General features: G+C 57.0%; 2 protein-coding genes across 8 annotated transcripts in view; one reads left to right on the forward strand and one right to left on the reverse strand.

The window, feature by feature from the left end:
• VGLL4 (vestigial like family member 4) overlaps positions 1-25,094 on the forward strand; it is a 154,339-nt gene extending 129,245 nt beyond the window's left edge. For 3 of the 4 annotated variants that reach the window (XM_040246760.1, XM_040246758.1, XM_040246759.1), the window contains 3 exons: positions 19,172-19,394; positions 22,112-22,232; positions 22,534-25,094. In XM_040246760.1, coding sequence (XP_040102694.1) covers positions 19,172-19,394; positions 22,112-22,232; positions 22,534-22,799 — 610 coding nt within the window. In that variant the 3' untranslated portion in view covers positions 22,800-25,094. Of the gene's footprint in view, positions 1-7,126; positions 7,222-19,171; positions 19,395-22,111; positions 22,233-22,533 lie in introns of those variants that run through there. The other variant, XM_040246761.1, reaches the window with a different exon arrangement.
• ATG7 (autophagy related 7) overlaps positions 24,618-26,638 on the reverse strand; it is a 268,416-nt gene continuing 266,395 nt past the window's right edge. For all 4 annotated transcript variants that reach the window (XR_005722153.1, XM_040246755.1, XM_040246756.1 and 1 more), the window contains one exon: positions 24,618-26,111. Coding sequence is in view for 3 of the 4 variants with exons in the window: in XM_040246755.1 (XP_040102689.1) it covers positions 26,079-26,111 (33 nt within the window). In the remaining variant the exon portion in view is untranslated. The remainder of the gene's footprint in view (positions 26,112-26,638) is intronic.

Below are 26,638 nucleotides of genomic sequence, written 5' to 3' on the forward strand. Positions count from 1 at the left end.
TAAAGCGTTGGGTTCAGGCATGCATGCTGTCTGCCTCTGCCTCCACCCCCGTTGGTCTTCCTACTCCTCTGTCTCTCTCTCTTGAAATTTCTCCCCAGATTGTCTCCAAAGCATGATTAAAGAGCTCCGTGTTACAGTCAAGGGGTAGGTTAGGGACGTAGGTTGGAATCCCGCCAACCAGCAGATCCAGATTTTGGACCCGGGTCTCTGGCCGCACTGGAGGCCCGCGGGAAGCGGAGTTCGCTCCCCTGCACTCTCCTCTGATTTCTCTACCTCCCGCCTGCCTTCCCTCGATAAGACCCAAGAGCGCAAGGACTAGATGCACAGAGGATCCGGATGGGGCAGGCGGCAGACCAGCTCCTAGTGGGCCGGGGCACTTACTAGGCGGCCCGTCGGAGGCTCCACCCTCTTGGCACCCCTGGCCTGTCCCTGTGGTTGAGCCTGTCCAGGGAGGATTTGGGCTTTTCTGTCTCCTCAGGACCGCATGGGGACTTGGAGCACCGTTGCCCATCGAGGACCATCTTGCCTCAATGCTCGAAGGATGGGGAGAGTGTTCCCCAGGCAGAGTTTGGGAAGCACCCAAACCCGGCTCTGGGGTCTGCCCGTGTGGTGGGCATGAGGCTGGCTCTGAGTCTGGGGTGCCAGGAATCTCCAGCACAACTTGCCGTGGGATCCTCTAATCCTTTGTCATGGGCCCTGTCAGCAGTATTCTAGGGAGCATGCTTGCCAGGCCACGTGGGCATCTTACCTGGTCTTGAAGTGATGTTACAAACGTGCACACGCGCAAGGCTCAGGTGCCATACGGCTTAGATTGGTGACGACACGATCCCTTGGTTTGGGGTTGCTGGGTGCCAGCTTCCATGCTGGGTCTTTCAGGGAGAGTCCCTGGGCCTGAGAGATGGGGGGAGCCCAGCCCCTTCCCCCTGACGGTGTGCCCCTTCCGGGCCTTCCCGACGCTGGCTTCTCCACCCTGAGCTGTTTCCAGGGAACAGAGCGTCTCCCCTTCCGCATCCACGCCCCAGCCCAGGGCTGTGATCCTGAGCGTCAGCGGTCACGGAACTTCCATCCGCTCCTCCCTGGTGTCCTCACGACCCCAGGCCTGGGGGGACCCTGCGACCCCTCGCCCGGCTTTCTTGCCCCCGCAGGCCCCCCTCCTGGTTCTCACTCCTGCACCTAGGCGCTCTCACAGGCTCGTTATCACCGCGTGTTCTGGGCCCCATCCTGCTTACTGCACCGAGCCCTGGACGGAACCCATGGGCCAGCTCCCGGCATGAACGCCCACTAGAGGCGGAGGGTTCCCAGGCCTTTATGCCTGGCCAGGGCTCAGCCTCCCTGCCCACGGAGCTGTGTGCCTCCCTGATACTGTGTATCCCCCAGATCCCCCCACCTGCAGAGCTGCCCCACCGGCGTCAACCTTAGCGGTTCCTGTCTCCACCAGTTCTTACCCAGGCCTGCCCCTGTCTCCATGGCGGGGTGTTTCCACTTGCCCTGGAGTCACCACTGTCTCTTCCGCCTGCTTTCCCGCGTGTGATCATCGCTGCCCCTGGTGAAATCTGGTCTCCCTGGATGTCCTCCAGGAGGCTCCTGGCCGTGGCCGTGGCTTAGACCCCCGTTCCCACGGCAGCACCCTCCTTAGTGGTTTTGGCACCTCAATGAGCAGGAAGGTTTCTGGAGCTTTCCTCTCTGCTCGGAACTCTGCTGGCACCGCTAGGCAGCACCAGGGAACTCTGAGCAGACCCCCACCTGCAGGTGCTTCTGACCCACTGCCTCGCCGCCCCCGCGCGCGCCCCCCCCCCCCCCCCCCCCCCCCCGTCCTCCTCAGTCCCTGTTCTTGCCTCCTCCTCTCGGCAAAGGGGGGGGGGGTGGTTCCTGCTGCGTTGCCGCGGACACTTCTGTGCACAGAATGACGCTTTGCTGCTCCTGACCCAGGTTTGGGTGCCCCAGGCCTTCCAGGCGCTAAGGAAGCGTTCACATGAAACGTGTCACTCTGAATGCACTGTCAACATCCTTCCCTTTGGAAGGGATGGTGAGAATCCCTTTCAAACACGTAACAAGCCCTGAGCGGCACCTCTTTGTGCGTGTTTTTTCCCTGTGATGTTTAGTTCAGAGACCCCCCCCACCCCTACCCCTGGGACAGACTCTCACTCCCGCTGCTTCCCCTGCCTTCCTTACCCCTCCTCCCCACTGTCTCCCCCCAATCCCTGCCCCCCACAAGCAGAAACGTGCAGGTCCCTAGTATCTGGGCACATGCACACTTCATATAACCTGGATCACTGCCTCTGCTTGAGATGCAGCTTTTGGATCAAATGGTCTTACCCCAGTTGTTGACTGCGAGTAATAAGCTTCCGGAGTTTAATTGTGTGAATGAATCCCGCCTGCTCTTCTTTCTGTTTCTGCCTATGCACCTCCCTTGGATCCCAGTGTGGGCATCAGGTGAGATGTATGGAAGGGAGAGATCAAGTTCAGATGGGGGCCTCTCTCAGGTTAGAGGGATGGCTGGACCCTTCTTCTCAGTGGAGAGAATTCTGTCCACACTAGAAAAGCAAGCAAACCCCTGCCCAAGTGTTTACTCCTGGAGTTTTCCCAGATCTACCTAAAGGTTCTCAAAGCTAAAATGTTTTTCCAGCTACCTTACAATAGAACTGTGGTATTTATTTGTGGGAGACCACTTTGGGTATTGGGCTCCCTGGGATCAGTGGTGAAGAACCCACTTGCCAATGCTGGAGACACAGGTTTGATCCCTGGGTCGGGAAGATCGCCCAGAGAAGGAAATGGCGACCCACTCCAGTATTCTTGCCTGGAGAATCCCATGCACAGAGGAGCCTGGCAGGCCACAGTCCATGGGATCGCAGAGTCAGACACGCCTGAGCAGCTGAACTACAACTTGGGATGTGTTAGCCCCAGAGCAGTTTATGTCAGGGGACTAACGCGGAGGCTCCCTCTTCTCTGTGACACAGGAGCGACCTTGGCAGTAGAGACGTTGGTGAAAGGGGTGATGGCCACGTGGCTCCACGACCAGCCTGTGTGTCTCGAGCGCCTCTGTGGAGGGCGTGGCCGTGTTTGTGGGTGGGCAGTAGCTCTAGCTCCTTCCTGACAGTGAGATAAAACCCGAGCTCTTCAGGGTGACCTGCAGGGACTCCGGTGACTTGTCCTAAACTCCCTTGCCCAGGATTACCCTCCTTAGGTGGCTTCCTTGGCCTGTCAGCCCTCACAAGTCTCCTTGCCCACGGTTGTGTTAGGAAGACACCCAAACCCCCCGCTGTTACAGGCCTTGCGCCAGCTCCACACGGTGTGGGAAGAGACCTCCCCAGACTTACGGTGGGCAGCCTGGGTGGTCCTCCCGCCTCGAAACGTCCGTCTTGAAACCAGCACTGTCACTGCCCGGGGCATCTTAGTGTGTGTGGCGTGGCGCTTGCCACCATCTCCCGGGCGCCCCTTCACACCCCTGGCCGCCTTACTGTAACTGATCATTCTAAACGCGCCACCAAATCTGGTGGTCATGCGACCTGCTGTTCTCCCGGTGCCCCTCCCACCAACTTTGGGAAGAGTTGGGATCCACCGACAGAAAACCACCAGTGCCGGGCAAACACGTCTTCACTAGCTGTGAATACCCTGCGGCCCCGTTCGCTTTCTCTCCCAGTGTGTGCCGTAGACAGTGATGCCATCTAACACCCCAGGTGTATTCACCTTCAGCAGTGCCTCCGTGGGTGTTTTCTTTTCAATTCAGGGTGCAGTTAGATAGGGTTTTGTTGTCATGCCTTCCAGTGATCTCTGATCGGGGATAGCTTTCCCCGTGTTGCAGGGTGGACGGCTGGGGGACAAGGGAAGCGGGGACCTGGGCAGGGACGACCCTGGGTGTCCCTCCTTGGGAGGTCACCTTTTGGAACCAGCTGGACCCACGGCAGGGAGCCTGTCTGTCCACACTAGGAGCGATGACGTCCTACGTGATAAATGAACCATGTTTCAGGATGTGAGTGGGTGTCACACAGGAGGGTTGGGGGGGACCGTGAGTTCAGAAGTGATGGGGAAGGGAAGTCGAGTGGGAGGAGGAGGGAAGCAGTTGGACTAGGACACTGCTCTTCAGTCGCGTCTGACTCTGCGGCCCCATGGACCGCAGCACGCCAGGCCTCCCTGTCCATCACCAACTCCCGGAGCTTGCCCAGACTCACGTCCATCGAGTCGGCGATGCCGTCCAGCCGTCGCGTCCCCTGTCGCCCCCTTCTCCTGCCCTCAGTGTTTCCCAGCATCAGGGTCTGTCAGGAACAGGACATGGCTGAGCAGTGAGAAACAGACGTAAATATCGCTGCGAGTTCCACGTTAAAACTCAGCACCTTTTCCTATACTTCTCTTGCTGCCCAAAGGCTCGTTTCTATTTCTAGCCAACAATTCCAACACTTTTACTTAAAAAAAAAAAGAATTAAAAAAAGCCAACAACCCAGCACCTTCCCTCATTCACAGCAGAGGAGGGGCATTGTCCTCGCCCTCTCCTCCCTGAACCTGCAGAACTCTTAATAGACCACTTTCCTATGAGACCCTCAGTCTCTTAGAAGTAACTCATTCAAAGCTCAGGTGGCCGCTCTTGACTGTGGGAACTCGTAGCATTTTGGGGAGCAGGGGAGCTGGAGGGAAGGGCCGGCCTTTGACTTTTCAGCAGCACCGTGCTCCTGCTAAGTCACTGCAGTCGTATCAGGCTCTGCGACCACACAGACTATAGCAGGCAGGTTCTTTACTACGGCTGCCACCTGGGAAGCCTATTGGATGTCTTATTTCTCGAGTTTCTGAGCCCCAGTGTCAACTCCGTGGTGCTGCTGTGATGGAGGGCGAGGATGTGGGACCTAGGCTGGTGACTGTGGGTTCTCTCACCTGAACTTGGAGCCCCTGGTGGGCTGTGGGGTGGGGGCGCCTTCCTCCTCCGGTTGCCCCTGATCCCAGGGCTCCCTCCTTTTCTCTTATTGATCACTGGTGGTTTGCCTCTTCTTTCGTTTCCAAGAAGCGTAGCAGAGTATCCTTCCAGTAGATTCCCCACTGTGCCTCAGCTAGCAAGCCTTGTTCGATGTTGCTTGTGACCAAAAAAAAAACTTGTTAACAAATGCAGACACGGGGGCTGTTGACAGGGTTGCACGGTGGTTTGTCATCTTTCTGTGGCTGTCTCTGGGCTTCCATTCTTGCTCACATCTCATGTGGCCCTTGTCTCTAGAAGTGGAGTTTCTGGGTTGGATGGCGCCTGTTTCTGCTTCCGTGCATCCTGCCGGCTCATCTCTTCTGGATTTGCTGACTGACATTCCCATGGGCAACTGTTTGCATGTGTCCATCACCCACAGCACCCCGGAGGTGACCTTTCGTTAAGGATAATTTTTCCAGGTTTCATGGGAGAATCATTGTTCTAACTTTGCTTTTTTCTTTCTTTCTGCTACTAGGAAACTTGACTAATCTTTTCATATTTTTATTGGCCATTTGGATTTCTTTTGTGATTTCTGTCTTATTTTAAGTAGCATGTTTATCTTTCTATTGGTGATGTTACAACTTCAAATTAGGGACCCTCCATCAAATGAGTTAGGAAAATAACCATTTTCCTAAGTTAAATTTGCTTTTCAACTTTACTGTGTTTTTGAAATACAGGTTTTTTTTTAAATTGAGAAGGTAAAGTCATTGAATCTTTTTTTTTTTTTTAATGGAGAAGCCTTCTAAAGTGTTTTACAAGGGACCAGAATGCTTCAGCAAGCACCTGATAACATGCCTCTGGGCTGTGTTTTGCTGGTGAGGATAACTGCACGTGCTTGCTACATGTTAGTGGTGGGACCAAGAGGCACGTATCGTGGTACATTTCCTTATTTGTTTCCTGGCCCAGCACTTTCTGGGAGCCTGCTTTGCTGGTGGCACGGGGCGGGGGGGTGCTGTGGGGAGTGTGTGGAGGAGTCTGCTCTGGGCCTGAGGATACTTCAGGGGTGGCAGGGTGGCAGTGTGGTACCGCCACCCCCACCCCCCCCATCTCCCCGAGGAAACAGGATCCTGGCCAGGGTTCCGGATTGTTTGCCTGCCCACCCCCCACTCAAGGACACTGAGTTCTGTGAGTGGCCAGTGAGCTTTCGGCATTTGTTGTAATGGTCTCTTGTTGGTACCATGAGCATGCTCTGAAGTCAGACATTTAAATTCTGTTTTTATTTAACCATTTTACCAGATGTTTCCTGTGGTTTGACAGAGGTACCGTTTACTCGAAAGTTCACACTCCTGAGATCTGTAATGTTATGGACACTGTTGCTATAGACAGTGATTCTGTCGGGGCTGGATTTGGAAGACCGCTTTTGCATCATTTTTGGGTCGAAGATGTGTTTTTCCCCGGAACACAAATGCCGTCTTCATCATCATCACATCATCTGTTACCGTTGTGATTTCCGGATTATAAAAGGCCATAAAGGGCTGATCAGTATTTATTCCCATAAATACCACGGTGCCGCCGTGGGCTGTACTTTCTGTAAGCTGGACCCAGGCATGCCTTGGTTTTGTCTGTAAAACTCACCTGGGGCGGAAGGAACTCAGGTTGAGGGGCAGGTGAAGGTCTGACCTGGCCTGGCAAGGGGACTGAGGCTGGGGGTGTGTGTGTATGTCGGGGGCAGGGGAGTGGTCTCTGAGGCGGGGTCGGGGAGGACGCTGCAGACCTGTGTGTCCTGTGCAGGCACTCCAGACCAGATTCTGCAGGAGGAAGTCCCTTCCTACAGACTCCAGCGCAGGGAGCATGGGGCGTTCTGACTTTCCTGCTCAGAGGGGCCCTTGCGGGTCATGCTGCTCCTCTGAGCACCCCCCCCGAGCCCCGAGCCCCGCAGCAGCCCCGCCGGCCTCTCCTGGGTTCCATTCAGCCTCCTTTTTACAGACGTTTTTAAAAGGCCGATGTTCGGGAAGATGAGGAGACAAAGGAGGAGGAAATGGCACGCTGTCATCCTGACGACCGAGCTCTTTTCTCGCGATCGATTGGGGCAGTAAAGATGCGGGTTACCTGGCAGGACACCCTCCGCGCAGAAAGCGCCCAGGAGCCTCGGGCCCCGTAGCCAGCCCCCCGCCCCCACACACACAGCGCGCCGTGCCCCCGGCCGGGACTTTTATTCTGACGGGCCTCCCGCCCAGCCCATCCTGCGCGGGACCGCCTGCCAAGTTTGGGAGGCCCACGGCTTTCTTGTGGGAGGACGCTGGGCTGTCTTCATGCTCTTTGGCAATGATTAAAGTGAGGTTAGTACCAAAAAAGCCCTTTCATTTTATTCCCTTATCCTTGCTTTTGCAAACCAGATGGCAACCCTGTATTTTCAGCTGTAATTGATTTAAACTCCGAAGGCAGCGCGGCCGGGCAAGGCGGCCCTGCCTCTGCTCCCTCCTCCTGCTCATCCCTCCGGCCTCGCCAGGCGGCCCCTTGTCCCAGAGTCACATCCCCACGGCCTGCAGATCCGGTTTCTTCTGCGAGAGGCCGGGGCTCTTAAAGGGGCCGCGGCCCTGCCGCCGGCAACACACGCGAGCCGCAGGGTGAAGGCACATGGGGAGTCGTTTCAGGAGCTGCCTCTTGCAGGAGCTGCCTTCCTGCGGTGGAAGCAGGCAGGTTTCAGGTGACGGCTGACGTGTTTCAGGCCAGCTGTCACGTGACCGGCTGCAGCTCCGGGGAAGACAGGGTGCTTGTCCTTCCCACTCAAGTTTGGCCTCTCCGATTGCCTCCAAAAGGAGGCCGGGGGGGTGGGGGTGGGGGTATGTTTTCGGTTTAGTGTGTATTCTTAAAGAAAATTACAAGGCAAATAAAAGCACTTGGCCACAACTGAAGTCTGAAGGCTCTGTCCTCAGCTATGTGACCACTTCCCTCTGCGGGGAGGGAGAGGAGGCCCTCCTTTGCAAGTGGATCAAGGGCCAGGGATCCACTGGAGAGGAAGCCCCTCCAGTGGCCGCAGGACGTGGGGCTCTCATCACCTAACTCCATAAGCAGCCCCCTCCCCCTGGCCCTGGAAGGAAGCCTCCAGGGGCTCTCACCTGTCCTGTCTGCAAGCCCTCTGGTGTGGGTTTCCGTCTGGTCATTTGAAGATCACGTTTGCAGGGCAGCGGGTTGAGGCTGTGGATCAAGGCACATCTGTCAACTGTTCACTAATGTTATACGAATGGATGACTGGAAGTCATTTTTAAAGGCCCATAGTGAAAAACGAGAACCACAAATAGGTTATTTTGTGAATCTCCAAACACTCAGCCCTGACTGCAGTCCCTGTGTGTGTCCCTGGGGCGGTGGGCTCGGGTGAGCTGGTGATGGATGGTCTGTTTATTTAGTTCTTATGTCAAATGCTTCCGTTATTCGCCAGCATTTGTCTGGTGGACCACTTGGACTGTGTTTACAGAGACGTGTGTTTGTGTTGTTGTTGTGGGCCAGACCTGTGGTTCTGGAAACTCGTCATTTTTGTCTCGTAGTGAGGGACACTTACCACCAATGGATTAGTCAAAACGTCTAAGGACCGAGAGTTCAACACAGAGTTACCATGAGACCCAGCAAGTCCTCTCGTGAGTATAGACCCAAAGGAAGTGAAGGCATCTGTACACCTGTGTTCACAGCCCCCAGAGCAGCTCAGTGTCCGTCAAGGAACGAGTGGGTCCATGCCATGGAATATTACTCAGCCGTAAAAAAGGAGCCCAGTTCTGGCAGCTGCTACCCCATGCATGTACCTTGAAGACCTTATGCAAAGTGAAATGTACCGGTCACCAAAACACAGTGTGATGTTCTTCAGTGGGGGACTCATGTTCATCGAAGCAGTGAAGAGAAGGGTGGCTGAGGAGAGAGGACTGAGTTCATATTTAAGAGGTGCAGAGTCTCACTTTGGAAAGATGAGAAATTTCTGGATGTGGATGATGGGGATGGTTACATAGCAGTGCAGGTGGGGACTTGCCTGGTGGTCCAGTGGCTAAGACTCCATGCTTCCCAGGCAGGGGCTCTGGGTTCCATCCCTGCTCAGGGAACTAGATCCCGCAGGCCGCAGCTGAGGGCTTTCACGCCACAGCTAAGAGAGTCCTGTGTGCTGCAGTGAAGATTGCAGACCCAGAGTGCCACCATTAAGACGAGGTACCAAAAACACCCAGTGTGCATATATTTAATGCCACCGAACTGTATATTTTTAAATGACTAAAATAGTGTATTTTGCCACAATTAAAAAGATTAAAAGAAAACCTTCCAAAGACTAATGATTAACTTCGGTTCAAGTGAATAAACAGTAATGAATTTATTATGTGTTCAGCATTTGTATTCCATGCTCAGCTGGGTTGAAGTGTGTGTAAAGAACTTGGAGGACAGATGGTCAACTCTCAGGCTAGGACATTTGGAGCCTCATGGTGGGGAGTGGTCCTCATGTGAGGACGGGGCGGGGGGGGGGTTAATTTAAAAGGTGATTGGGAGTCACCATTCCCATTTGATGTGGGAGGTCCTTGTGAAAAGGAAAGGGGTGTGTCACTCCAGGTATTGGGTGATGGCCCTCCTGGGTTCTCTGAAGACATTTTAAGGATCATTAACTCAAGAGTTGGGGCGGGGGCGTGATGCCCTTTCAGGCTTGAACAGTCATGGTTCTCCTGGGTTCCTCTTCCGGGTGCTAGGTTTGGGATTAAATAATTTGGTTTTTAATAGCCAGATGCTACTGACGTTACAGTAGAACTAAGCAGACACTTTAGGGAGTCAGTCCTGATTCTGTAAAGAGTTTGAAAATGAGAATAATTGTCAAGAAATGCATTTTAATAAGTTGGGGAGTGAAGTAAGCCATCCACATTGGTTTTTTGCAAATCCCTTGGGGACTTGCTTAGAGAATGGAGATTGGTGATTGGTAATTTGCCTATCAGTTATCCATTGATTAGTAGCCTTTCTTAGTGTCCAGGAATCCTTGAAATAATCTTGAAGAAATTCTAATCATGTTCTTATTCTGTAATTGAAGTAAAGAAAAGAAATAGCTCAGCTATCCTTTTCCTCTGGTTTTCAGAAAGATAAGAGTTCAGCCAAGACCACGTGGCTGCTCAGAGAGAATTAATTCACTAAATTCTTGAAATTAATACACTACATAATTTGCTGTCAGATGGAGGGTCCCAAAGGCCCTTTAATAATGATACTTCCATAATTGATAATTACAATAACTTTTAAAGAATATTTGGTAGATGCCTCAGGATCTTTTATTAAATGAACATTTAATCACTTTATATACTCAATACTTAAATTCTCAAACATTTTTAGTAAAGTTTTGTAATAATTTAATTCAGTAATTTATTTTTTGTTGCAGAGTTTCTGATGTTGGTCAGGGTTGGTGGGTGGTTTTGAAAGAAAAACTGGCTTTTAAAATTTTGTTTAGTGTTGAATGAATGTGTTGAATTAGAACTTATCCTCTACTATCAAGAAGTCCATGGCTCCAAAATAAGACAAAAAGCTCATGTAGTTCTATGTCCCCCGAAAAAGCTCATGTAGTTCTATGTCCCCCGCCCCCCAAAAAATTAAAAAAATGGGCAGATGTGAATAGACATTTCTCCAAAGAAGACACACAGACGGCCAGAAAGCACACAAAAAGATGCTCCACTCTCAGTACTGACCAGAGAAACACAAATCAGAACTCCACCAGGGTGCCCCCTTGACACCTGTCAGAAGGTCTGTCATCAAAAATCTCCAAAGAAAAAGTCCTGCAGACAGCGTGGAGAAAAGGGCTCCCTCCTACATTACTGGGGGAAACGCAGGTTGGTAGAGCCACTCTGAGAACAGGATGGAGGCTGGTTACGAAACGAGAAAGAGAGCTACCGTACGATCCAGAAGCACCGCTGCTGGACACGGGTCCTCAAGAAACCCGAGTTCGAAAAGAAACTTTGCAGCGCAGAGTTCACTGGACCACTGTTTACAAAGGGTGGAATACTGGAGCAACCAAATGTCCATCGACAGATGACCCGATAAAGGGGATGGGGAACTTGTGTGTGATGGAATGCTACTCAGCCATCAAATAAAGAACAGAAGAACGCCACGAGCAGTGACATGGATGAATCTAGCCATTATCATACTAAGTGAAGTCACAGAAAGACGGAAACATGGCACCCCTCATGTGTGGAATCGTTTTCTTAAAATTGATACAAAGGAACTGATTTACAAAATGGAAACAGACTTACGGATATCGGAAACAAATGTACTCTTACTAAAAGGGAGGCATGGCAAGGCAGGGATGAATTGGGAGCTTGGGGTGAACACACACCCGCTGCTCCGCATAAGACAGGTGAACCAACAAGGACCTGCTCTATGGCCAGGGAACTCTGCTCAGAATTCTGTGATAACCTCTGTGAGAAAGGAATCTGAAAAAGACTGATTCTAAGTATATGTAGCTGAATCATGCTGCTTTGCACCTGAACCTAACGCATCGTGAGTCACCTGTACCGCAGTAAAATTAAAATTAAAAGAAGTCCACGGGATAGTTCGGAACTGGTTACTGCCAGCATCAGGGCTGCCCCGGTGGCTCAGCTGGTCAAGAACCTGCCTGCCAGTGCAGGAGACGCAAGAGACTCGAGGTTTAATCCCTGGGTCAGAAGATCCCCTGGAGGAGGAAATGGCAACCCGCTCCTGTGTTCTTGCCTGGAGAATCCATGTGGACAGAGGAGCCTGGCGGGCTCCAGTTCACGGGGTCACAGAGTTGGGCACGACTGAGCGCATGCGCGCGCGCACACTCTGTCAGCATGGGAGCTGGATGCTGGCCACGCGCTTGCGTTCAGGCGCAGGAGCACAGCTGTGTGGGTCGTGAAGGGGAGAGAACTGCCGCAAACCAGACAGCGCTGGGGGAAACGTGCGGGTCCCTCCTTGACGGGCGTGCGCACGTGCTGCAGGAACTCATTTATAATCTCTCTCTTTGGCCAGTACGTCACAATGTAGCCGAGTGAAAGAGGAAAAAGAGCGGAAGGATTTTAGGAGACTAGACGTTGCTATGGGACCAGGCTGTTGGAGGAGGACCGTTGCTTCTTGGGTCCTGTTGTTGCAGGTGGAGTTCCAGTTGACTGCAGGTCTTGGAGTTATCCTGATGTCAGTATTCAGTTCTGTGTTGGCCTTGGTTCTTACTTTCTTTTGATTTTTTGGTTCAAAATATGCTGTGCACATTGAAGAGCGCTATCTGTTCTTTCGATTTCCTCCGGAGTGTTTTATCTAGTTCTGGGTACCATGCTTAAAGGGCTTCCCTGCTGGCTCAGACAGTAAAGAATCCGCCTGCCAGTGCAGGAGACCCAGGTTTGATCCCTCGGTTGGGAGGATCCCCTGGAGGAGGGCATGGCAACCCACTCCAGTTTTCTTGCCTGGATAAATCCCCTGGGCAGAGGAGCCTGGTGGGCTCCGGTCCATGGGGAGTCTAGTTCTGGGTACCACACTTGGAGACGGATGCTGATTTGGAGAGCACGCAGAAGTGGGTGATGACAGGATGGTATGGTGTTGACGGTGTTAGGACCGTTTGCAGGGATTGTTGTTGGCTCAAGAGGATCCTGGGCGTGGCAGGGTGGATGCAGAAGCAGCTTTCCGGTGGCTGGAGGAAGAAGCAGACTTCCTTGGGTTTTTCCAAAGAGCAGACTGTCAATCACAGAATTATACTGGAATGTAGATTCTGTTCATTCTGTTCATTATAGGGGGTGCCTTTCATTGGCGCTTTGCAGCTGTCGAGTGAACTGAGAAAGCCCCTGGCCCTGGGGGTGTCTGAGAAGTCGCCACAAGGGGTCATGCAGGTGTGCTTCAGTTCACACCCACCACAAAGCTCTCTTCCTCTAACCAGGACGAAGCATCCAGACTTCACCATCAACACTGTGCAGTGTCTTCCAGCGACTTGTCACCGAGGGTGGAGTCAAGGCTGAGAGTGAGCCTTCCAAAGAGTTGGAATGAAATTAGAGAGGGGTCCCGGCTCCCACCCAGAAGGGGAGTGGAGATGGCATTGAAGGTGTTTTCAGAAACCACCCCCCCTTCCTGGTGGCAGGGCCTGGGATCGCTTCTCCGGTGACCCCTGGGCCAGACGCTGCCCTGGAGCTTCACGGATTCCTGTCTCATTCAATTCAGTTGGTGCAGGCTTTTCCTAAGAATCCATTTGCTTTCTGGTCGGTCCATTTATGTATTGGGTGCTGGTGCTGACTTGTGGGAGCATCTGAGCAGGCAGCGTGCAGAGGTCTGCGTGTCCAGAAGGGTCATGTCTCCCCTCCGAGTCCTGGGCCGGCAGGTGGCTTCCGTCGTCCTGTGGCCTGAGCGCTGGGTACCATGTTTCTAGCCTGAGGAAGGCTTTCCCTGGGGAATCTCAGCGTCATGCTGAGGGTGTGCGGGAGCTGCTGGCTTGACCCCAGCAGAGCCGCTGCAGACACTGTCCATTTTAAGAGCCACCTCAGACTTCCCTGGTGGTCCAGTGGTTAAGAATCCACCTGTCAGCGTGGGGAGACACGGGTTCGATTCCCGGTCCGGGGGGAGACTGCATGTGCCGCGGAACGACTGCTGAAGGCTGAGTGCCTAGAGCCTGTGCTCTGCAACAAGAGCCGCCAGCGTGCCGAGAAGCCCGCGCGCCTCAGCTGGAGAGTGGCCTCCGCTTGCCGCGTGCGCACAGCAGCCAGGGCCCCTGGCAGAAAAGCAAAGGGAGAAAAAGCAGCCGCTCTGGGCTCCTCCGTGGGCGGAGCCCGTGTCACCCTGCATCTGTCCCTTGCCCGGCTGCCTGCGTTGCGTTGCATCCATAGCCCTGCTGCTGTGAGAGGCGAGCCCCGCGGGCGCTGCAGACGCGGCGGCTCTCGGGCCGGAGGACACACATGATGCCTCCATCCCTCCTTGGGCGCCCGGACTCTGTCCGATGCCAAGAATACGAGAGTTGCTTGTATCTTTTTTTTTAAGTGTTGTTCATTGAGAAAATGCCTAATGACAAACATCACTTACACATTTAGTAGCAGTAGGAATGCTAAGTTAATTTGTGTTTTATTGGTCTCAGCAACGCTTGCGTTCATTTGAAATGAGTGAACGCACACATGGGGCCCACGTGACGCGGTCGGGCCGCAGGCAGGGCCTGGCTGGTCCACTCGGGGCCGCCCTCCGGCTGCCAGGCCCGGTCGGGGAGGGCGAGGAGTTTCAGCAATCGGGCTCTCGGTGTGGACCTCTTTTCCAAAACTTTGGTTTTTCCCTCTTGTCTCAGCTCATGATGGAAAACGTGCACAGGCTGTTCCAGTCAAGGAAAACTGGTCCCTTATTTACGCTGAGTCGAGCTGTTAGGAGGGCTTCCCAGGAGGTTAAAAAGAAACCTGCCTGCCATGGCAGGAGACGCGGGTTCGATTCCTGGGTTGGGAAGAGCCCCTGGAAGAGGCAATGGCAACCACTCCGGCATGCTTGCCTCGGAAATCCCATGGACGGAGGAGCCTGGCGGGGCGCAGTCCACGGGGTCGAGAGAGTTGGACACGGCTGAGCTCAAGCTCAGTGGTCCTGTGTGTGGGTCTCAGAGGTCGGGGAGCCCTGACTCCCCGAGTGAAGCAGGTCTCTCAGCGCCGGCCCTGTTCTTGGGGCTGCAGCGTGTGGGCACCGGGCAGCCTGGCCCCGCATCCCCGTTGGGTGTCCCTGGTGACAGGTGTCACAGACGACACTGTCTTCTTGGTCAAAGGCAGGGGCGGGTGGGCTCCCCGTGCCCTGCCGATGCCGGATGGGCTGGGCACTGCAGCAGGGTCCCGGGTCCCTCTGTGTCCTGGGGAGCGGGGCTCTGAAGGCCAGTTAATTCTCAGCTCTGTCCGGCCCGTGACACCTGGCTCACCGTCGAGGACCTGGATGGCATCTCTGCCTCACCTCCTAGCCTTGCGGTGCTGACGCCTTTCCTCTGAGCCCTGTGCTCTGCCGGGCTGTCTCCCCCCACACCTCTCTGCTTCCTGTCTGAAACTGGTGCTGAGGGGTGACGACACCCGACTAGGACGTCGTGGTCACACCCCCGCACCCCCCTCAGGAGGAGGAAGGAGGGTGACCTGAGTCTGGATGACCTGGGGGACATTTAGAAGCAGGAGCTGGGCTGGGGGAGGAAAACTAGGGGTGGGGGAGGGAAAGGGGGAAAGCGCTTCCCAGTTCTTGGTGCCTGGTGTGTAAATGCTCCTTACATTCTTTTTCAGAAAAAAAGTCTTTTCCTGCTGGGCATTCCCTCTGAAATTTCCTTAATTCCCTTTCAATCATCACAGACCCTGTTAACTGGATCACACATGATTCAGTTCAGTTCAGTTGCTCAGTCGTGTCTGACTCTCTGCAACCCCGTGGACTGCAGGACACCAGCCTCTCTGTCCATCGCCAAATCCCAGACCTTGCTCAAACTCATGTCCATTGAGTTGGTGATGCCATCCAACCATCTCATCCTCTGTCGTCCACTTCTCCCACCTTCAGTCTTTCCCAGCAACAGGGTCTTTTCCAGTGAGTTGGCTCTTCGCATGAGGTGGCCAAAGTATTGGAGTTTCAGCTTCAGCATCAGTCCTTCCAATGAACACCCAAGACTGATCTCGTTTAGGATTGAGTGGTTGGATCTCCCTGCAGTCCAAGGGACTCTCAAGGGTCTTCTCCAACACCACAGTTCAAAAGCATCAGTTCTTCGGTGCTCAGCTTTCTTCACAGTTCAACCCTCACATGATAACGTCACACGATACCTGTCCTTTAACAGTTCACTTAGTCAGTGAATGGTGGTTTAAAGCTCTGCGCTGTGCTCAGCTCCGGGGAGCGGGCAGGGCATGGAGGGTGGGAGCTCTGGTCCCGCTGGGCAGCCTGCTGTGTCCCCCGGTGCTGTGACACCTCGCGCACGCACACGTCCCCACTGTGTCCTCCAGCCCCATGGTTTGGGGGTCGGGGTCCTCCCAGAGCTGAGGATGGAGACGGGGGGAGGCAGGGGCTGCCCAGGGCCTGCTGAGCGCCCGGTTGCCACCCTTCCTGCATCTCTCAGCCTCTTGGGCTGAGTGTTTATCGGCTCCATCTCGGGCTTCTCTGAGACGCTGGCACCTGCCGCCGGCCTGATCCCCATCCTAAACCCAGCACGTCAGCCAGCTAGGGGAGTGTTCTGCATCCCGTGGCCACCCCGCCAGCTCAGGGGTGTTCCTGAATTGCGGGAGCCCAGGATGGGGTGGGGGACACGGGGGCACTGAACTGGGTCCAGGAGCTGCTGCCTGGGGACCCCAGGGCCCCAGAACATTCCTCGAAAGCACTAAACTGTTTCATTCCGCTTCCCTCCCCGGCCTAAGAACTCAGAGCCTCTGCTGAGAATGGGCAGACAGACCTTCCCAGGGGTTTGCTGCAGCTCTGGGCCCCACTGGTGAAGCCCCGCGTTCATGAGGGTGCGTGCGGTCCCGCCCGGTCCCCTGCCTGGGGCTGAGTGTGCCTTCCCCCGGAGACGCGGAGGGCAAGGCGGCAGCTCCTGGGACCCCGGCCCGGATGCTGTGTCCCGGAGGATGGTGTCCCCTCCCTCCTCGTGAGCCCCTTGCCATCTTCTCTGTGGCAGCTCCCTCCCCGGGGTGAGGATGGGCCCCTGGAGGGGCAGGACCCGGGACCCTGAGCCTCGTGTTCTCGGGCGGTCCCCGGCACCCACCACCCGGGAGGCCTCTGGGCCCCTCGCGGAGCAGACGTGTCCCTAAGGAGGGCGGAGGCGCCTCGGGTCGCAGGCAGGAAGTGTGTGGTTTTGGGTCCGGGAGCATGTGACGCCCGGGAAGTGGCGGAGCCTGGGGGTGATTCACTGGATGAAGGAAAAGGACGTCTGTGTCCAAGCTCCGGGAACCGGGAAGAGGAGCTTGGAAGTGTGAGTAATGTGTAATTTACTAAAATTAACCAGCGACTTCTTCAGACGGGTTCTGGGTGCTTTCGGTGTCTCTTGGGGCCCTCGATGCCCGCTGCGTCCTGCCTGCAGGGGCCCGTCTGCCCTGTTCACTCCTCCTCCACCCAGTGACGCGAAGCGGACCCTCCGCTGCTTGGGCACCCTCCCCAGAATGAGGCTTCAGTCCTTGACCCTCTGGAGCGGCTGCCTGGTTGCACTGGGTGGTGTCCGGGGCCTTGTGGGGGGGTTTTGTGTGAGCACCCCTGCCAGCCTTCTGCCCACACCTCCCCTCCGGTTCCCGGATCGTGAGCCCCTGAGCCAGGGCTGTCTTCCTCCCGTAACCGTCACGAGACGGGGGCTCGGTCAGCGTTGGTGGACTGGCACGGAGCCTGAACTGCACAGGGACTTGTCCCAGTGACGTGACCAGCCCGCAACTTCTCAACGGTTCGTGATATGACGTCTAGAAACCTCATTTTTTGGGGAGATTATGTCAGGGAGGCAGTTTATGTAGAACATCAAACACTAGAGGGAAAGGATCAGTCGGTCAGTCATGTCTGGCTCTGTGCGACCCCGTGGACTCGAGCCCGCCAGGCTGCTCTGTCCATGGGATTCTCCAGGCAAGAATACTGGAGCGGGTTGCCATTTCCTTCTCTAAGGGGATCTTCTGATGCAAGGATCGAACCCATGTCTCCTGCATTGGCAGGCAGACTCTTGACTGAGCTACATTAAGGGAAAAACACCCTCTTCAGGAAAAGCCTGCTCACCTTGGGTCGGAGGGCTGATGTCCCTGCTGTGTGACGTTCTATCTGAATGTCGGCGTTCGCGGTTACGACTGTGGAGCCTTCTGCGTAAAGGCCAGTAATGTCCTCTGAATCTTCACAGGAAGACGATACATCACGGACAGGCTGGTTTCAGAATTAAGGGCTTTTTTCTCCTTTTCTTTTTCTGGTCTCGTAATTCTCTGGATGTTGCTGGGATCTGTGGGGCATGTACGGAGCATCTCGTCTGGACTGCCTTACTTGTCTGTGCTGTCTTCATGGGCTGGAAGTTTGTCCTCTAATCGTGTCTGAGTCACTCTGTGGAGTCCACCGGAGGATGGGGGGAGCAGGTGGGGACACCCACGAAGTGACCGGTGTGCCACGTGCGGTCGGGGTGCGCTGCAGCTGATGAGCTGAGCTACGGGTGGTTTGTTCCGCCTGCACGACTCCGTACACGTGTAGCCTTCGGTCCCCGTTCGAGACCCTCCCAGGTGGCCCCCACACCCACACGGTGGCCGAGGACACCGGCTCCAGGACGTGCTGGCAGAACCTGGCTGGTCTCCTGCATCGCTGCCCCCGCCTCCCCCAAGTCCCAGTGCCATCCCGATGGGCACAGACTGCATCTGCGGGACAGCTGCTCAGGCCCCCGGGCCTCACCCTCACCCACAGTTTCTCAGTGGTCACGGGTGGGGCGCTGGGCACGAGGGTGCCGGGCCGAGTGGGCTCTCAGATGCCCTGGGGGGCTCCAGGGAGATGGGAAGGCAGGCTCACCAGTGGGGTGAGGGGAGGGCGGCTGTCTCGCAAGCCTGCACGGGGCACTCTGGCGGGGTCCAGGGCCAGAGCCAGGCTCAGCAGTTGGTGGGTGTCGTTGGCCCAGGTGTGTGGGTGGTCCCGGTGTGGGTGGCGTGATGGAGCCAAGGAAGGGCGGACAGATGAGGGGTCAGGGCTGTGGCGGGCTGGCCCTTGGGGGCCCTCATGGGCGCCTGCCATGGCCTCAGCTTCCCGGGGACGCCATGGGTGACCCCGCCTCAGATGAGCCCCGGTGGGCCCCCCAGCACCGGCCCCCCGTGCCTGCGGAAGGAATTTCCCAGTCGAGGCCCTCCGGCGGGAGTCGGGTATCCTCACCTGAGTACCACACGGTGAGCCGGATACCTGGGCCACTGACAAGACCACATGAGGTCTCGATCCCCCACCTGGGAGGGTCACGGTGTCCCCGGCTCAGGGCGGGACCCGGCGTGTGGGAGATGCTGGGTTGTTGCAGCATCCTGACCGCCTTTGTCCTTCTGAAGGCTGGTCCCGGGCAGACCACGCTGGCTCGGGGTGAGGTCTCTGGCTCCATGTGGGTGGGGTGTGTCAGAGAAGCTGCATCCAGGCTGCTGAGGTGGGGGGCGCATCCCTTCCTGCTGGTGCCATGGAGCAGACCCCAGACTCTTTGAGGGCACTGCTCCCCAGCGCCCACCTGGGCTAGTGTGCAGGCCCCTGGTTCCCTGCGGGGTGTTGGAGGTGCCCCAAGGTGGGGTGAGGACGGTGTGGTCCCTCCCCACGGCAGAGAAGGTGTGAGCCTGACCCTGGCTGCAGGCCCCTTCCCCACTCGGAAGCTGTCAGGTGTTCCCGTCTGAGCGCCCGCTGCTCTCTTTTCAGGAACAAGACGGCCAACGGGGACTGCCGGAAAGACCCCCGGGAGCGGAGCCGCAGCCCCATCGAGCGGGCTGTGGCCCCCACCATGAGCCTGCACGGCGGCCCCCTGTACGCGTCCCTGCCCAGCCTGAGCATGGAGCAGCCCCTCGCACTGACCAAGAACAGCCTGGACGCCGGCAGGCCGGCCGGCCTCTCGCCCACCCTGGCCCCGGTGGAGCGGCAGCAGGTACGCCTCTGTCGGGGGGGCGGGACCCCGTCTCCGGGCTGTGCTGGGAGCACCGGCTGCGTGGGTAACTCCGTGTGTGCGCCCCGCTCCTTGGGCTGAGTGGCCTCAGAGAAGGGCAGTGTCTGGGGGCTGCTGTTCCGCACGAGGGAATGGCCTGGACTTGCCCTGTTTCTCGCCCTCTTCCTCGGCAGCCCTTTCGGGATGATCCCAGGGGGACTCCGAAGCGAACCCCTTAGAGGCCACATGGCTGGAGTTCAGTGCCAGGCTGCTCTGCTCAGGGCTGGGGCCCTAGGAAGTCTGGTCAGAACCCTGTGATTGGCAGACAGGGACTGTTTTTGATATATACATGTATAAAGGAAAATAAGGGAAGTAAGTTGTCAATAAACACCGCCTGTTTGGTAGGAAGAGACTTAGAAAACGGGCTCCTGGGGGAAGAGCTGATAAAGGGAGGCATTAACCGTGCGGTTCAGAAGCACGGCGTGAACCCGTGGTTCCTCTCTCTGAACCTCCGGGGCCTGGGGCCCAGCAGATCCTCAGTCAGGGTTTGCTCGAGACTCCTGGATGCAGATGCGAGCACGGAGAGGTGCCAGAGCCGAGCTCAGCCTCCAGGCTGCTACCGCAGCCCCTGCCCAGGCCTGCTTCTGACCCAGTCTGTGCCCCCTGCTCGTAGGCACCCTCAGGTGTTGGGTGAAGTTTCACTGTGGCTCCCAGGAAGGCTGATGAACAGTTGCACTTCCTGCCTTAAACCCCCAAATCACGACCCTGTTTGTTTCCTTTTTTTTTTCCCCTTTTTTTTTTTTTTTTTAACAAAACTGGGTATAGACAGCTGCTTTGTGCGGGTAGTGTGTTAGAAGCTGGTCAGGCAACATGTGGGCGTGCACACAGTTCGAGTCTGGAGGAGCCAGGTAATCAAGTAAGCCAGACTGTTCATGTATCAGCTGGGGGGAGTCAGGGGGAGCTACCAGGTAGGGAACACTCACCAGCGCTGCAGGAAGGAAGGAAGTTATAGCGAGAGGCCCTGGGCGTCTCCTGGAGCCGTGGGTGCAGCCAGGCTTCGGAAGGAAGGGCCAGACCGGGCCTGAGAGCTGGACGGGAGGCCGGCCCCCTTGCTCCCCTGGCTCCGGGCCCATCTCTGCATCCTTTTCTCTTGCTGCGTGTGGACCGCACAGCCAGCTCAGCATGGCTGCCCCCCAGCTCCCAAGTTCCCCGAAAGTCTCCTCCCATCTCAGCTGCAGCCCCGTCTGGAGGGTGGGGGGAGCACGGACTCGGCGGTTTCAACAGACCCTCCAGAAGCGGCAGGACGCCTGGGCCTGACCACGGCAGGCCCCCAGACCCGTCTCGGGCCACGCTCCAGGCCCGTCAGGTCCGATTCTTGCCGTTTCACAAAACAAGCTTAGAAGGTGAATGAAAGTCCTGCCTAACGAGTGGGCACTCAGTTCTCCGAGGCCCTCCGAGTCTCAGAGCCACGTTCCCTCCTCTCCACCGTTTCTGTCCCCACGGCAAGGTGTCACACCGGTTCCCGGTGGCTCTGCTCCGCTGCCGACGTGTAGAACCATCAGTAAAGCCCCGAGGTCTTTGTTCTCAGGCTGCTGCTGCTCAGCCTCACCTTCCCTCAGCTCGGGTGTGTGCCGTTCCTCTTTAGACCCAAGCACACACCTGCGCTCTCAAATGGAGCCAGATCCGTATCACAGACCTGCCCACTTCCCATCCCAGGAAGGTCTGCTCTGCAGGCCTCCTCAGGGGCTACCGACCCAGCTTTTTACGGGAATGGCCGGGGCTGGACAAGCCCCGATCCCCTTGCTGACCTGCTGCTGCACTCGGTCTCGGCTGACGCCCAGCTCCCCAGAGCTGGCTGGCCTCCTCCGTCTTATCTGGGGCTATCAGGACCCTTCCTGGTTGCAGCCTGAGGGCATGGTTGGCTCACAGGTGTTTTCATCTGGTCGGGGGATGTCTGGCAGGGTGCCTGCTTGGGGGTGGCTTCATGCCTCACAGAGGAGGTACTTGAACAGGGTTTTGAAGGGTGGGTGGAGGTTGCCAGGCAGGCAGCATGGTGGTCTTGGGGAAGGACAGCGAGTTCTGGAAGGAGGGCCGGGTAACACTGGTGTGTGACTCGCACTGGGAGCGGTTCCTCCGTCTCTGTGGTCACTTGCATGGTCAGAATAGAAAGAGATGAGCAGAACTGGGAATATTTTGGAAGGTCCTAGAATGGCTCAGAGAAGGTCTGGGTGACACGCTCTGGAGCCTATGGTCCCTTGGCAGGGGGCCCTTCCCCTGCCGTCCACCCGCTGGTCTCCCCACTTGGTGATGGTCTCATTTCAGCCCAGCAGCCGAGCCTCTTTCCCCCAGGCTCGGCGACTAACACGGCTGCTGCTCAGAGGGGGCCCGGCACACCTCCTCGGCGCTTGTTCACTGTGGATTTGGGTTCTTGAGCTTCAGAATGGGAACCACGATGAAGCGGGGGAGGGGCTCGAGTAGATCTGCCTTTGGGCCGGGAGAGGTCTAGCGGGGGGTGCTCGGCGGGAAAGGGGTGCTGGGGAGAAGGCCCCACATGTGCACCGATGAGGGCTCTCCGGTTCAGTGGGTGCCCGGCCAGGCTGAGGAGCAATAGGGTGGCCGTCCTGCCTCGGAGCAGGGGAGGAACGCAAGGGCGGGGTGGCCGGGTGGGGTCTGCAACCCCCCAACAGGTGCTCGCAGCTCACGCCAGCCTTCCCCCGCAGAACCGGCCCTCGGTGATCACGTGCGCCTCCGCCAGCGCCCGCAACTGCAACCTCTCACACTGCCCGGTGGCGCACAGCGGCTGCGCAGCCGGCCCGGCCAGCTACCGGCGGACCCCAAGCTGTGAGTGCCTGCGCGTGCCCCCCACCCCCCAACAGAGCGGGGGACTTAGCACCCCTTCCCCTCCTGTTCCCGGAACAGTGGCCTCGGGGCCCCTGCGCAGGGCTGCATTGTCCCAGCACAGAGGCGCCGGCCTGGGCGGGGGGAGCAGCCCGTGGGCCCCGCCCTCCAGGCCCCCCTCGAGTCCGGCCTCAGGGCGGTCGTCACCGCCGCCCTGTGTGCTTGAAGGTGCGCGCGCACGGCCCCAAGCAGCAGGCGCCGAGACGGGACCCGCTCTGACCGCCGTCCCCCCACTGTCCTCTAGCCACCTGCGACCCCGTGGTGGAGGAGCACTTCCGCCGGAGCCTGGGCAAGAACTACAAGGAGCCAGAGCCGGCCCCCAACTCCGTGTCCATCACGGGCTCCGTGGACGACCACTTCGCCAAGGCCCTGGGCGACACGTGGCTCCAGATCAAGGCGGCCAAGGACGGCGCGTCCAGCAGCCCCGAGTCGGCCTCGCGCCGGGGCCAGCCCGCCAGCCCCTCGGCCCACATGGTCAGCCACGGCCATTCCCCGTCCGTGGTCTCCTGAAGGGAGCGCCGCCCTCCGACACCACGTCCATCTGCATGGTTTGCCTGAGCTTTGAACAGTCAGTGCTTAAAAAAATGGAAAAATTGGGGAAAAAAATTCGGTGGGAGAGGGAGGGATGGTTTATTCGCAAAAACCACGTGGTGGGGTTTCTGTTGTGTTTCGTACTTGCTTGGTCTTCGTCCTCGGGGCCCTCAGACATGCTGGCGGCGCCGCGCGGGGCACCTCTGTCCGCCTCGGTTACCAAAGACGCCTGGACAGGTCAGCGCCCCGCGAGGCCGGGCCGCCGCGGCTCGCGCTTTCTCAGTCACAGGCCAGGCCACTGGCGCCCCAGACGCTCTGTGCTTTTCCGTTTGCTTCTCGAGAGCCGGGCGTGTGCGACTCCGCTTCCAGCCTGCGTGTGTGCGTGCTTGTGTGTGCGTCTACTTGAAGAGAACAGGACTGTCGTGTCTGATTTGCACTATGGGAGGAGGACTCGAGTGGCCTGCCTGACAGCTTTGTGCGAGACGCTGGTGCTCTGAGGGCAAACTGCTGAGAAACAGAGGGTTTCAGGATGACATTTGTGACCATTTGTGTGTTTTTTGTTGTTTTTAATTTAGACAAAACCGCTTTGGAAAGGGGAAGCCTCATGCAGGCTATAGGTCTTTCTCTGTCTAGATTTCAGGTGCTTGCAACTGGACTGCAGACTCTTACCAATCACGGGCATTTTACCTTTTCTGAACACTGCAGTTTGTTAGGCTAGAGCTGAAGTTGGAGGAGCCTGTAGTGCTTTAAACAGTGATGCATGTTTTAATGGATAAAAATAGCTGGTTTCTATTAACTGTATAGACAGTAAACAAAAAATCCTTAACACTTAACTAGCTTCTTTTCAGAATGCGTTTTATTTTTGTCAGTTACAGTCCTAGATATACTTACTGCTGGTACAGTTGTACTCTAAGATTTGTATTTGATATCCACGTTACTCCCTGGCAGGCCCTGGACGCGGGCGGGCGAGTGGCTGGTCAGCGGCCGAGTAGGATGCTGGAGCGGTGGCCGCAGGCTGACAGCATCGGCTATTTTCTGCCGCCCTGCCTGCTCCCAGGGGAGTTGGGACTGGTGTCTCCCAGCTTCCCTCTCGACGCAGAAACTGCTCTGCTCTCTTGGCCGGACAGCAGATTCCCGACAATCTGACGCGGTATTTTTGTGTGCTTCCTCTCGTGTGCTGGGGCCAAGGCAGTATACATTCCTCTGACTTTATACAGTTATTACTGCATTTATTATCATTTGCTATAGTCATAGCTACTAACTAGGAATTAGGTGAAGAAGCAAGCATGACAGACCCAGCTGTGGATGTTCGACAGCTGCTTTTGTTTCCCGGAACCTTTTCTTGGGCCCCGCCCCTCCCGGGCGCTGCCTCCTGGCCCCGCCCACCAGGGCCCCGGCCTGTCCCCTGGCCTGGTTGTCAGTAGGAGAAAGATAGAGGTTCGCTGGTGACTTTGACAGTTGGCACTGGGTGACCAGGCGGGCGTTGGGCTCCTGGGGCTGCAGGTCTTTGAAGAGGCAGGAGGAAGGCGTCTCCCCCCCAACCCCGCACGCATTTCCCTCCCACTTCACTGGGCTTCCAGGCTTTTGCATCCAGGCCCCTATATTTTCTGTAGGAAAAAAAAAAATCATTGAGAACACTTTTTTTATATAGGTAACTTTAAGACCATCATTACGCTGTGCGTAAAGAATGTACAGAGAAATTTGTAGGTATTTTTTGAAGAACAATTAATTTGTTAATGATATGTAGCTATTTAATTTTTCCCTTTTCCTATTGTAATCATTCATATTGTTTTTTTGTTTGGAAAAAAAAGTTGATCTTTTTTTTTTTCCGTCGTAGATTTGTCTGTAAAAGTGCAGGAACACAGTCATTCTCTGAGAACACTGCATCTGCCTTAATAGCCGCTAGTTTGTTATTGCTACAGGCTACTGAGTGTCGCCCAGGAAAACGACCCACTGCCGGCGGCTCTGTGCAGAATGGGCGCCCGCCAGCGAGGACATCGCTGGGGAGGGGAAACAGGAGCGCCAAGGGCCGGGTCCCTGCTGGGAGTGGCCGAGGGGAGGGGCCCGGGGCAGGGGGACACTCCCGGCCTCGGGGCACAGAGAGGTTCTCCACAGAGCCAGGCCCTCCGCAGTGCGTTCAGACCATTCTCCCTGTGTTTGTAAATCTGTAATATACCATTCTCTGTGGCCTGTTTTTCCTGGAAGAAGAAGAAGAGAAAAAAAAAAAAAAGGTTTGGCAGGCCATCTTTTTTTTGTACTTAAAAGTAGCCTTAAGAACAATAATAAAGTGCTCTTAAACCACAAACTGTCAGGGTGATCCTTGGGCCCTGGGGGGACGGTGGGGTGGGCTCAGTGCCTGGTGTCCAGTGGCCTCTGGTTTAAGCCCCACGTCCGCTGGAAAACTAATTTTTAACTCTCAAAGAGAAGCATCATTTAAAACCTACAGCAACCCAACTCAAGACTCATCACTGACTTTGCTTCCTTGCCCAAGATAAAAGAGGACAGCGTGCGCACACAAAATTGTGGTAAGGGCCTCGCTCCTGGCTTCCGTGCCCTGCTCGGTGGCGGCCACAGAGGCGCAGCCCAGGATGAAGAGTGAAATCAGCCCGAGTGACCCCAGCAGGGCGCCTCCCCCAAACCCTCTGACCATCCCCCCTGGCTGCACGGAGGCAGACCCACCGCCCACTCCGCCCCCCTCTGGAGTTGAGGCCTCCAGGCGGAGGTGGGGCCTGGGAGCAGGTGCTGGGGCGAGGCCCCAGGGCAGGAGGGCCCCCGCCCCGGCAACTCCAAGGAAGGAGCAGGGGAGGTGGGGAGCCGCCCGGCCGCAGCCTGCGTCCCCGGTGGAGGGCTCCTTCCCTGGGCTGGCGTGGCCCCTTCTGTCCCGCGTCCCCTCCGGCTGGCCAAGCTGGGGCCGCAGCCCCCACAAAGGCTGCTGGAAGGAGCCGGCTTCTTGCTCCCCGCGGGCCTCTTGGCCACCATCATAGCCCCTGCGCTGCCACTCCCCCCACGGGGGTCCCGGCCAGGAGGAGCGCGCCCCCTCGCCAAGAAGAAAGAACCGCTCGTGGAGGGGACCAAGTCCCAGGTCACCGGCAGTGCCGAAGCCAAGGTTATTATTGAGCTCAGAACCGTGGGATGAGGAGCTGTCGGAAACGGAGGACGCCAGCGGCTCCCGGTGCGGAGGCAGGCCGGGCCTCCAGCGGGGGGACGCGGGGCCGAGGCGCAGTCCTGGGGCGGCGGCCTCGGGGCGCGGGGCGCGTGTCAGACGGTCTCGTCGTCACTCATGTCCCAGATCTGCATGGAGAAGGGGAGACGCTCAGTGTCCGCCCGCCCGCGGGGCCGTCTCAGAGCCGGGCACCCAGGGGCCGCTGGGGTGTGGCCGGGCTCTGCGGCGCCGATCCTGCCTGCCTTCCCGAGGCGGCCCTCGCCGCTGGCCCCCGCTCCCTCTCGGCCCCCTCAGCAGCCAGCATGGGGGCCCCGGGGGCTCCCCGCACCCTGGGAGGCGGTGGGGGCGGCTGGTCCCTGACCTTAGCCCCACAGACTTTCCAAATTCCTAGAATTGGTTGCAAAAGGCCACCTCCGTGCTCATAGAGCTGAGAGAAGGAACGTGTTTACAGGAGGCTGGCCTGGGAGGCAGGGAGGCGCAGCCAAGGTAAACATCGGCATCCACAGCGGCTTGGCTGCAGCGTAGGGACCGTGGAGGACACACTGAGAAGGGCAGGTCCTCCGAGGGCTGCCGCCCGGGGCCTCACACCCCCCTCCCTGGTGCCCACTCCCTGCTGCCCGAGCACGCTGCGGCGAGACCACGAAGACTCCGCTGT

The sequence above is a fragment of the Oryx dammah genome, unplaced genomic scaffold, assembly GCF_014754425.2.
Source record: "Oryx dammah isolate SB20612 unplaced genomic scaffold, SCBI_Odam_1.1 HiC_scaffold_9, whole genome shotgun sequence".
In the NCBI taxonomy this organism is placed as follows: Eukaryota; Metazoa; Chordata; class Mammalia; order Artiodactyla; family Bovidae; genus Oryx; species Oryx dammah.